Genomic DNA, 12,238 nt, shown 5'->3' on the forward strand with positions numbered 1-12,238 from the left:
GATGTACAAAAAATCCATAATACCCCAAAAACCTAACAGTCGTTCTAACGTGGCCACTGGATACAACTTGAACATGTTTTGGGGAAGCCAACACCATCCAATAAGACATGCAACAAATTCAAGTTCAAAGTGGGAAAAAAAGTCAAAACTTACACTGGCACTGTGCCTTACCTGTCAAAATTATCACCTGTATTAAACTCTCCTGATATGTATTTCTTCACTAGTAATACGCAGACCAAGCACATAGATTCATTCAGATACAATTAAGGTATCAGAATAAAAAAACCAAAATAAATTAGTAACATGCCTGCTTGATTAACTACCTTTATGTCTTTCAGAATTTACTGATGAAATAAAAGCATGACTCAAAGCAACTAATTAATTTTCCAGTATGTTGCCAGAGAGTTCTCTTAGTCTTGCAACACCTCCTATTTAAAAATACTACAATTTATAGCTCCTTCTGAAACAAAACCTGTAGGTAGCAGCTGTTATTTGATAACTCAGCTCCACTCTACATGAGAAATCTGAAAACAGCAACATACATATTTTAAACCAATGAATTTGCATAAAAACACAGCAGAAAATGTTGGTCAGAACTGTATAAAGCTTGTTAATCACTTTCAGTCTGTGCCTATTACTGCTCACAACCACAGCAGCAGTAAAAAGTTACTTCTGAAGTCTTAATTCTTGAAAAACATTAATATTGTAATTTTAACTGAGAGCTATTAAAAAAAAATCAACAATAATAAATAAACTATTTTGGTCTCAATTATCCAGTATCTGTACTTGCTATGTTTCCGTATTCTTCCTTGACTTTAAATAAATCCTCTATTCTTCAACTGCATAAAAGTTGCCAAAAATCCAAATCTGTTTGAACAGAAACTGTATAAGGGTTACAAACTTATTAACATCTGGCCAAACACTGTCACTCTCAACCATGCCCCCTTACAATAAAATAAATATAAAATGAAAAAGAAAGTAATCTAATTTAGTTTTTACTCACTGGGATGAGGAATTTAGTAATTTTAGTTCCAGCAGCAAGGGATTTTGCTGTCTCTTCCTTACTGAGTTTACTCAGGAAACTTTTTAAGTTGCTGTTACTTTGTGTTAGAAAAGCAGTCAAAATTCCTCTTGCAATGGCTGTGTTAGATTCCTTTATTTTTGATGAAGGATTGTTCAAAATCCCAACTCGTATATGACTGCTTGTTTTCTGCAAAGAAAAATACAGAACAATAAGCAAATTTACAGTTCCATCTGCTGTTATGCAGTGTATTCATATTTCTGTGAAATGCATTAAAGTATTTAATTTTTTTGCAGCTATTTGTCTTCAGAAAAGTTACTTCAATGCCTAACTCACAACTTCAACTTGGAGTTTAAACATGATTAGTAAGGATTTAACTATTCTCTAATACGTATTTTAAATGGAAGGGTTTTTTTAATAGAACAATTCCCTTTGAGCATTTTGCAGAAGCGTATTTTTAACAAAGGACATACAGAAGCATTCATTTACAGATTTCAGAACTGGTTTTGTAGACATTTTTCTGTTTTTCAAAAACTATCAAACTAAGCATAAAATAAATGCAAGACAATGTATCCACTCGCCACTTTAATCTTAACCAGCAGAAAAATCTTTCACCTGCTAAAGTCAGTGATCCCACTCAAATTTTACCAGAGAACGTGATGATTCTAAGGTAGGATCAAATAGCATCACTAACTGAAGAAAAGGTAAACAGACTTTACTGCAGCAAGGAATAAAAAATCCCTGGTACTCAAGACACTAAACTTTAGCAAACTTTAAACTGCAGCCCTTGAGAAAAATTTTGTTCAAATACTTATGGTCCTCCCCAGTGCAGTAAAAGTTACTGAAATGTTGGAGAGGTTTCAGCAAAGGGCTTTTAAGATGGTCAGAATACTATGAGGAAATACTAAAGAACCTGGGCTTGCTCAGTGTCACAAAGAGGAGGCTACAGGGGATTCTAACAGCAACCAACTGCTGCTGAAGGGGAATGAAAAACATGACAGGGCCAAACCCTTCTTGGTAGCAGCAGAGTATAACAAGGGGCAACAGTCACAAATTTTGGCCTGGCAGAAAAAACTATACTAAGGAAGGCAGTGAAACACCAGAGCAAATTGTAAAGGGAGGGGACAGAGTTGCCCCCTTGGAGATTTTCAGGAATTCTTCAGACACATCTACAGCTGACCTGATCTAATAAAGGCAATAATCCCATTTTGAGTGGAAGGCTGAACTGGATGACCTCTAGAGGTCTCTTCCAACTAAGACATGTCTTCATTTTTTCAAATGAAGTAAAAATATATTAGTAGCTTTCAAAATAGTATATTATTAGTTGGAATAGTTAAAAGTGAATTTCCTTCAGCCACTTTCCCACCCAGATTCTTGCACGTTTTCTTCAAATGCTGATGGCAAGTCATGAGCAAGAGGTGTCTGAGCCAGTTCTGCAGCTATCAGAAATTCTACTAGACCCTGAGTTGACAGACAAAAGGGACTAGAAAGGAGAACCTCCATACAAATCAACGGACTTCAAAAAAAAATACTGGTTTTGGGTTTTTTGTTACGAAACTTGAAAATCATTAGATCAAGCAGTACAGGAGGTTTATGTGAATCAATCAATGAGTTAGAATGAAGATAACCAATTTAACTCCTGTTTCATTGAAGATTCTACAAACTTTATTCAGAATGTTTTTTTCTAATAGTTTTTTTTTCCTAGATTCTCCTCACTAACACATGGGGACTTGCCCAGGCAGTTCTCACCTCTTAGCTGGGAATACGGAATTTTTTCTCTGCTGAAGTGGCAGGCAGAAAACGAAACTACAGATGGAAGACATGTCAAGCTTGGGTCACTGATCTAGCAGTCAGAGAAATTAAATGTTTTTCTGTAAGAAGAACTTGTACTGAATATTCCTCTTTCCGTTTTTTAAAGCCTCTCTCTAATACATACTTGTTATTGCATGCTCTCTGCAAGATACCAATTTTCTAATTCCCTTAGGTGTGGTTCCTATTTCATTCCTGATTAGAAAATGTAGATGCTTTTCCAATTTCAGTTAAAGCACTCTCCTAACCTGACCCGAACTGAGAGTTTTTCATCATTTATATTCACCTGAGACATTTATACTTTATAAAGTATATTTATATATTTATATTGTAGACATTTATACTTTAAATCCTATTATTAATACAGAAGAACTTAAATTTAAAAGAAAAGCAAACTCATGAATGTGGACAGTCCTCCTAGCATATTAAAAACACACACACAAAAATTAATCCATCTTTGAAGCACACAAACAGTACATGAAAAAATGGTTGCTTCATGGTCACAGTTATGCCACATAACACAGGAAAACACTGCATAATGGCTCACATCAACAGGCAGTATCCTAAATTCCTTGGCCCAGGTAACATGCTGGTATACCGTGATGGGAGAAAGTCTGTAACTGGGAAGACATTCACCCTCTTAGTACACAGCACCACAGTTTCTCTCCTGTGCCATGAGCCCATGAACCAACCAAATGATCATTTCTAGGGGGCAGCTGTGCAAAACAAAAAGCACAGTCTCACAAGTCTGCACCTGACCCACAAAAAAATGTTGTTACACCTTTATGTAACAGTACAATTTTTGAATGTGCAGAGTGCTGTTAAGAACATATTCATAATAATTAGTTTAATAAAACCTGCTAAAAACTCACCAGGCTTTTCAAGGCATTAGAAAGCAGTTGTCTACCAGATGGCTTATCAAAATCAGCAATAATCCAGATAGTAACAGCATATACTGCATCTTCATCTGAAAATTAAAGATAATCCTACTTTACTTTCTGGAGAATCAATCTTCTCACAACTAATGAATAATGAATTAATTCTGTTTGAGATTTCAAAATTTATGTGTATGTTTGCTGACTTCAACTGCAAGACTAATCTTTGCCACATCAGAATCTTTTGTTCTCTGAATTAAGATTCTTAGGAGGTAATTTATCATGTTAATAGGAGAAAGTCACTAAAAGAGCCAAGCCATTGTTGCACTGAACCAAGAGGGCCCTAAATAATAAGCTAGCTCCAATTTACAAGACCTGCTTTACCAAAGGTTACCTCTGAAGATTGGATGGAGGTTGGTCATATAGCCAGAAATTAAAAGAATTAAGTAGTTACAAGAATCCATAAACTAAGCCAACCACTTTCTCTGGCAGCAGAGTCCTTCAACTAAATGCTGGAAAAAACTTACCATTTCTGGATACAAATGGGAATAATACTAAATACAGTCCAAAGAAAGTAAACTACTGTGTAAGTGTATTTGCAGAAAATTTCCCATTTTCCTGCTTTACAGTCTCCTGTTCTTTACTCGTCATAGAAGAGAAATGGTAGGTGAAAAAAATCTGCAAAATTATCTGTAGAAGAATATCAGTCTACCCAGGTCTATCATATATCCCCTAAAAGGTAATACATAAAGACAGAAATTTTCCAAGGTTCTGGTGAGATTCTATGAAGAGGCTATTATTAACTGTTGCTGTGGTCTAGAGAAACACACTGGGGACAGAGATATGAAATGCAGATTCCAGCTTAAAGGTTATGGGCTTTACACAAGAGATCTCACTCTTACAAATAAGCCTGAAATTGAAAGCCAGTCACTTGACAGCTAGCTGGGATGTCCCTGTGGCTGAAGACACAGAATCAAATAAAGCCAAATAATTTTATTCTGAAGAAATTAAAGTATTTGGATTAAATTTACTTCTGATAATGGAATAAGTAGAAACTCTGTAAATATAAAATAAAAATCACTGAAAGAACAGCACTTCTTTAACAGGGTTATTCTGTCTCTTATGGACTGGTGAAGAGCAGTTGTTAACTGTTCACTCCTAGAAGTAAATAAGGTGAATTTCTATGCAGAAGTATGCCCCCTCTGTTGTAATGTCTTCTAACTCCAAGGGAATGTACTTGCATATGAAATAAGAATGTTTTACATTAAAAAAATACTTCAAATGTACAAAAAAAATTGATTTTCAATAAATATAAAATGTATAAATGAGTGATAATAATCATAGAATTAACCGGGTGGGAAGAGACCTCTGAGATGATCAAGTCCAACCCTTGATCCAACACTGCTGTGGTTACCAGACCATGGCACTCAGTGCCACATCCAGACTCATCTTAAAAACCTCCAGGGACGGCGAATTCACCATCTCCCTGGGCAGCCCATTCCAATGTCTGATTACTCTCTCCGTAAAAAATTTCTTCCTAATATCCAACCTAAACCTCCCCTGGCACAGCTTACCAGAATACATATTTTATTTCTTTTCTACAAAAAGACAAAGCTTCATATAGCAAAATTAAACCATTTAGGCAAAAAAAAAATAAGATATTTATGCTAATAAATAAGATATACAATCAATTATTCCTGAAATTATAGAAATGCCTAATTTTGGTATAGTTATTACAAAGACTATACATTCTGCACTTGATAATGCTGCAACTAAGAGTCACTTGCAAACTGAATACCCTCTAATATCCTCAAGTAAAACCATATTAGTATGAAAACTGCATCTGTTTCCAAGTCTGAAAAGTCTTGCAAAGCTCTTAAACTTCATGTCTGTGAAACAAAAAGCAACTAGCCATGACGTCCAGCCCATTTCAAAACTAAAAATTTGAAAATAACTATCCTGTTAATTATAATCTATGCTTATAATATTAGGATGGGATCTGGCTCCTTAAAGAAGGTACTAAGATAATAGAAAATGTAGTTATTTACAAGTGATCCTTGGGATATTTAGTTATTCAGGATATTTTACTGGTAAACTTCAACAATTTAACAATGTAATAACCCTATACAGATAGATAGATAACCCATACAGAAAACTAATATACCCTTTCTTGTTAAATACTTCATGTTGTCTGAAATTACAGCACTTTTATCTTGTGAGTCCAAAAAGGAGAAAGTAGAGAAGTCTTCTGCATCAAATGGAACTGCAAAATGTAAAATGCAACATGTTAGATATAAAAAAATGAAAAACATAACAACAGCCAATCTGAGAAAAGAAGTTACCGGATGTGGGTCTGAAATGTATGTATCTTCTTTCTGCTCCAAGAATAGTGGGGTTTATACGGGAAACTACGTTGTTCTGATCCATCAGAAAATCTATTGCATTCATGTGATCATTTAGCAAACCCTGTAGTAAGAGAAAAAAATTACATCTGTACTTTTATAGTTCCAAGACAAAGACCAAGTATTTGTACAGTCTTTCAAATGAGCTTAAAGCTTCTACATCCATCAAATTATGGACAATGTAAGGTCAAAACCACATAAATTATATCAAAACAGACAGTGTTTCAAAATATCAGACGCACATTTTTCAATGAACAACTGCAGTATAGTCTCAGTTTCTGATTGAAAAAATCCATGTTGTTACTACCTGCTTAGTTGATCCTTCAGTCTTGAATAATTTAAATGTACGGTTTCAAAGCCATGACCACAAATTAATGTAACAATGTAACTGCAGGTGTGATGTTATTAATTCCAAGACATCTCACTATAAAAAACTTAACAGATAAACATGACTCAAACAATTTACTGCCAAATATTTCATCTTGCCTTCATTCAGGAATGTTGAACATACCATGAACACTGCCCGCTGGAAGAACTTGGTGGCATCAATAATCCTCTGAAGAATAACTGTCTCTAACTCTTCAACATCCATCTCGTCTCTATTAAAGGGCACGCCATTAAACAGCACTTGAGGCAATGGGCCCAGGCCACTCTTTTTATAAAAGGTTGCTCCTGCCTGATCACATCAGAAATATCACAGGATTAAACAGACTGTGGCTGAGTGTTGCAAAAAATGAAACTAATATCAAGAGAGGATGAACTCTAATCTCCATGCACTCTTCACTGTCACACCTTCTCATGGGTAGCAGGGACAAAGCAGGAAGCATTTGGAAAACACAGAGAAACAGATGGGATTCATTTCTCAAACAGAATGACAAAAGAAATCATAGCTCCATATACAGTGTTTTAACCTTTTGCTTAACATCTTGCTGAGAAATATTCTTTTATTCTGCTTAACTTTCTTACGAAAAAAAATTAAGCAACAATGTCGGAGAAAAACCCTGAGAAACTTTCTTCTCCCAAAGAAAGTACCGTAAAAAAACTCAAAAGGTTTTTTTGTTCATAAGTGAAGACTTATTTGATAAGAAAGCAGAACAAGTTAATTTTTCTTCAAAAAGATAAAATTCAGTGAGACAAACAGAAATAAAGATGTATTGTAAGCAACTCCCCCTTCTTATATTCTGCATCCTTTCATGTTTTCTTGCAATATCTATGTGTTCATCTTTCTGTCACCCCACTGTCTCCTCCCTGGTCTTCATCACAGTCCTACTGTCCCCGCTTGTACAGGCGATTTCTTCCTGGTGGCTGACTATTTTTCTTCCTTTAATATTCTCTGTGGGAAACTTTTCTCTACTAACTGTACCCACTTGTTTCCAGGGCAGATTCAAACTGCCCTTCCACACAAAGCCTCCAGACTTCATTATAGTGAGGAACAAACAGCGTAAGGCATATAGCACCCTTTTTTCTGGCTGTCCCAATATATCTTTTTAAAGAAATATAATACACATTAGATAACAAATTTTAAAAGGAAACAATTTAAATGGAGTCAGAAACACAAGATTGTAGGAACAGTATGGCTGAAGACACACAAAGGAAAAAGGTATTTTATGTATGTTTTAGCAGAAAATTATCTACTCAATTACAGATAAAAATGTCTTCTCTACAGTCTTTAAATAAAAATCCATAGCTGTCTTTCCCAAAGGATATTATAACCAGAAGGCACAACTAAAGAAACCAATGATCCACTTAGAAGACAGGTTTCAGCTCTTCATCCAAAGACACATACAATTTCTACAGCATGAGAGAGATCCCTTGACATGACTACTAAAAAAAATACTTGTGCTCCTGAATGCAGCAGGTAAGAGTAAATTTTCACAGTGAGATTAGTAATGCAGAAACCCTTGCAGCATTTCCATTAACGACTGAATTGTGGCCGAAGACAGTGACTCAAAGATGCTGTATCTACTTACTTTAACATTTAGCAATCCTTCAGCTTAGCAAATGCATTAAGTTGTACACTGCAGTACTTCTTACCACTTGGCTCTCAACATACCTTCCTCCCTTCATCATGTTCAGAATGAACACCTAGTATACTCTGAACATCAGCATTGGGGTATTCACTTCTAAGGACATCCTTCACATCATCTACGGTTAGAACACTTCCATCTCTCACTTCATGGTACATCTGTAAAAATTATAACAGCAAATAACTTAAAAGATGTAGTGAATTGTCAAATATAACTTGATAAAATTAATAAAAGTATATAAACAATAAAGTAAGTTTAATTTTTTTATAATGCTCTAGAAAATTTTACATCAGTATAATTTTATACTGCTGTATTGCAGTTTTTATATTGCTTTAGTAATTATCACCATTGCACATATGCACAATTTTACATCAGAGCACTGTTTTGATTAATATATTTTTATACCTTTAGTCTAAATCTGAAGAGGCAAAGGAAATACACTTATGTGAGCTGAATGTGAAAGGTTATTTCTCTCCACTAATTACAGAAGCAATATGAGTTCTTTCAATAAACTACCTAATCATGGGTAGTTACCTGAATCTATATGGGATTAATCCAAGCCTAAATTAGTCAGTGATACTTTTTCATACTGTAATAATTTTTCCTCAGAAATGTTATTTTATTTCATAGAATAATATTTTATTACTTTCATTAAACATACAATAGAAATTTGAAGTGAAAAATATTCAATCCACTTCTTTTCAAATAAGGAACAATACATTTTCCTCTACAGATCTGAGTATCTCAAACTTGTATTTTACTGATTATATTTTTGTTATCTTTTAATTATATTTATCATCCCCTCCTTTTTATATTATGAAACAAAGTAAAGAGAGGAACACATTTTAGAGGAACATTTTAAAAAGCACACTGTAAATTATATTTTGTGATCTGGTCATGGATAATTGTCACCCATGCATACCAGCTCCCTAACATCTGTGGATTTCTCTTCCAAGGTATTCCTAGTTACTTCAATTTCTTTCATCATAAGCTCTCTAAGTTGATCTATGACACAAGTTTCTAGGCACTAAACAGAAAAATAGAACACAAATGTAAGTAAAAATGTTATGCATTAATACCATATTCTCTGATACAATTTTTACCTGCAGAGCCTTTACATGGAGTGCTCACTTTATTTTCCTCCATTCATCTCTCATCTCCGAAATTCCTGGCTTTACAAGAACCTGCATTCTCTCACAAACAAAGCCTGTCTCAAGCATTAAGCTGCAGGCCTGGAGTGTTTCTATGTTTTGTACACTCATGAACAGCTCAAACATTATAAAAAAAACCCAAAGCAATTACCTTACTCTGTTTCACCTTCTACACTGGAGAAAAAACAAGGGTTTTACAAAGCTGATAGAACTACCAAAGTGACATTAAAATCCCTGTACTCCAAAAAATACAGAACACAAAGACAGGGCCATCGCATTAACACAAATAATAGAGAATAATTTTTCATAAGAAAATAATAAAATCTGCAAGGCATGCATGTACTTTTTTTATACTATTGAAGACAGCCTGTTGATAGGTAAAATGAAAAGAGTAAGTTTATTTCTAGAGAAGGGAAGTATTTCTGCAAATAATAGAATATTAATGCTAAACATGTTTCTAATATTTCTGTATAAATTATATTAATCTCTCTCATGTTACCATAAGGTAACTATGTAAAAAATAATAAATTTTTTAAAAAAAAGAGGAAAAAAGGTGATTTCTTGTGAAAGAACTAACCTTAATTATTGAGGTAAAGGCCTGAAAGGTGTCGTATTCCTCTGCAATGTAATTAAAACTTCTCCAAAGAGCTATTCCAGCATCTTCATTTCCATCAATTTCTTCTTTCGTATTTAAAATGAAAACAATTCCAATTCTATAAACAAACAAAAAATTTTAAACCAATATCCACTTCACAAATATTCTGATACAGAAGAATAAGATGTTTGCATTTAAGTAATCTGGCCAACACTTAGTGATGAAAACCCTTCACACCTGCAGATGGTTGAACACCTGTCTGCCCAAAGGAAGTGATGAATGAATTCCCTGTTTTGTTTTGTTTGTGGGCATGGGTTTTGCTTTACCTATTAGCGTTTATCTCAACTCACATGTTCTCTCACTTCTACTCCTATAATTCTCTACCCCATTTCACCAAGGGGCAGTGACCCAGTGGCTCTGAAGGGTTTAATTGCAGGCTGGGGTAAAACCACAACATCCAGAAAGCCTCAAAGTCCAAGACAGTCATGTGAAGATCTTGTTTCTCAAGGGAACAAAGATTTTTAGCAATGACAAAATCTGGTCAAACAGACTGCAAATAGTGGCATAATGACTAAAGCACAAAGTCTTTCCCAAAATAAACAACCAGGAGAGATAAAACTGAAGATATTTGAAGTTCTATTCCCTGCCAAGAACACATAAGGATCCTTCTGGTCTCTACTACACTACTGGAAAGGAATTCTGATCATTACAGTCAATTCCACATCACACGTGATATAGGAAAAGGACAAGAAACATCCTTCTGGTGAGTCTCAAGTGATAGAGCACATCTACGCCCATGGCTAGAACACAGAGATTGTGAAGAGAAGAAATATATGTCTGGGATTAAGAAATACAGCAAGTTTTCTAAAAAGATACAAATAATAATCAACGCATAAAGATGCACCATGTTCTACAACAAATTGCTCCTCCCAATTTTTACATCTCACTATTGCAAATAACTTTTCCCAAAGACTTATGTCACCTGGATGCCATAGGAACAGTCAGCAAAACTAAATATCACATGACAAGACAGGTCCCATGACTTGTCTACATCTTGAATACTGTGTACGTGACTGCTGCTCTCATCTCAGAGAAAATACATTAACACTAAGAAAGTTCAGAGAGAGACAACTCAGAAAATAAAACAAACTTTGGAACAGCTTTCAGGAAAGGAATAACTTGTAACCTAGGGAATGAAATGAGTGCAGTTGAACCTAGCAGAGCTTTATAAAATCATGACACCTATAAAATCAAGGCACCCAGAGAGAGGGAGAGACTGCTTAGGTTCCTATTTATAAGAGTACAGAGACAGTAAATGAAGCTACTAAAAGTCTGGCTCCAAACAAATGAAGCACTTTTTCATACATCACATAATTCAACTGTGAAAACACCTGGAAAAGGACACCAGGGGTGCTAAAACTTCATAGGAATTTGAGGGAAACCCAGAAAAGTTTGTGGAACAGAAACCCACGGAGGACAGCTAAATATCCAGAAACTCCATCTGGGTTCTAGAATTCTTTGATCTCTAAATGCACGAATGCCAGGAAAATACTCAGGCAAAGAACCTGGTTCCACTATTTTATTTATCATACCAAGACAATTCCTTGTGGCTTCTTGTAGACAGACTGACCAAAATGGGTCTTTACCCTGACCCAGTTTAGCTACTCTTATGCTGTTATGTATCACAAAAGACAAATTATGTTCTCGGCTATATTCTCCTCAAAGACTGAAGGAGTATTGTCTCCCAGGTAGTGACAAAATGCACATATAACTAATATTTGTCCTGCATTATGTTTCTGTAATTGAAAAATAAAACATTAAAAAACCCAAAACAATTATCAGAGATAGTAAAATTTTAATGAAAAAGGAAAACAGTGTAATTTATTGAGGAAACAAAAAGCATTTCACGAGAAGATTTTAAATATTTAACACGGAATTCATCTTGCTGAACCCTGGATACCCTTCATTTGTAAGCTGTGGAAATAAACAGTTTCATTTTTTCTTAAAAGGAGGCATCTCAGATTAACCAGATCGTTCTCCAAAAGTATCTTTATCTCAAATACTAACTAGCTGAGACCCAGACAACTAATCTTTAGAAATTCAAAACTTGGTGAGGAAAATCTCAATTTAGTCTTTAAAGTTTTTATAAAAAACCAGAATTAAGTAAAGCAACCTCAACTGAAATAACTGAATTAAATTCCCTCAAAGTATGTTTTACTTATGAATATTTTGATTACAATGCAACTCCACAATGGCATCCAGTGGGACTATTTGATAAAATAAATTTTTATCAGACTTTTGCAGTTCATTTTACACACACTCAAGTACATTATCCCTTGCAATCTATTTGCTTAAGAA

At 34.7% G+C, this 12,238-nt stretch overlaps 1 protein-coding gene across 5 annotated transcripts in view; it reads right to left on the reverse strand.

The window, feature by feature from the left end:
- The window catches only part of UGGT2 (UDP-glucose glycoprotein glucosyltransferase 2), an 83,767-nt gene that overhangs the window by 34,147 nt on the left and 37,382 nt on the right, over positions 1–12,238 (reverse strand). For all 5 annotated transcript variants that reach the window (XM_050332455.1, XM_050332454.1, XM_050332456.1 and 2 more), the window contains 7 exons: positions 9,863–9,998; positions 8,161–8,292; positions 6,619–6,783; positions 6,048–6,171; positions 5,870–5,968; positions 3,703–3,797; positions 1,004–1,210 (listed from right to left, as the gene is read on the reverse strand). In XM_050332455.1, coding sequence (XP_050188412.1) covers positions 1,004–1,210; positions 3,703–3,797; positions 5,870–5,968; positions 6,048–6,171; positions 6,619–6,783; positions 8,161–8,292; positions 9,863–9,998 — 958 coding nt within the window. The remainder of the gene's footprint in view (positions 1–1,003; positions 1,211–3,702; positions 3,798–5,869; positions 5,969–6,047; positions 6,172–6,618; positions 6,784–8,160; positions 8,293–9,862; positions 9,999–12,238) is intronic.

This window comes from Myiozetetes cayanensis, unplaced genomic scaffold, assembly GCF_022539395.1.
Source record: "Myiozetetes cayanensis isolate MyiCay16 unplaced genomic scaffold, myiCay2020 scf5-8, whole genome shotgun sequence".
NCBI classification, from domain to species: Eukaryota; Metazoa; Chordata; class Aves; order Passeriformes; family Tyrannidae; genus Myiozetetes; species Myiozetetes cayanensis.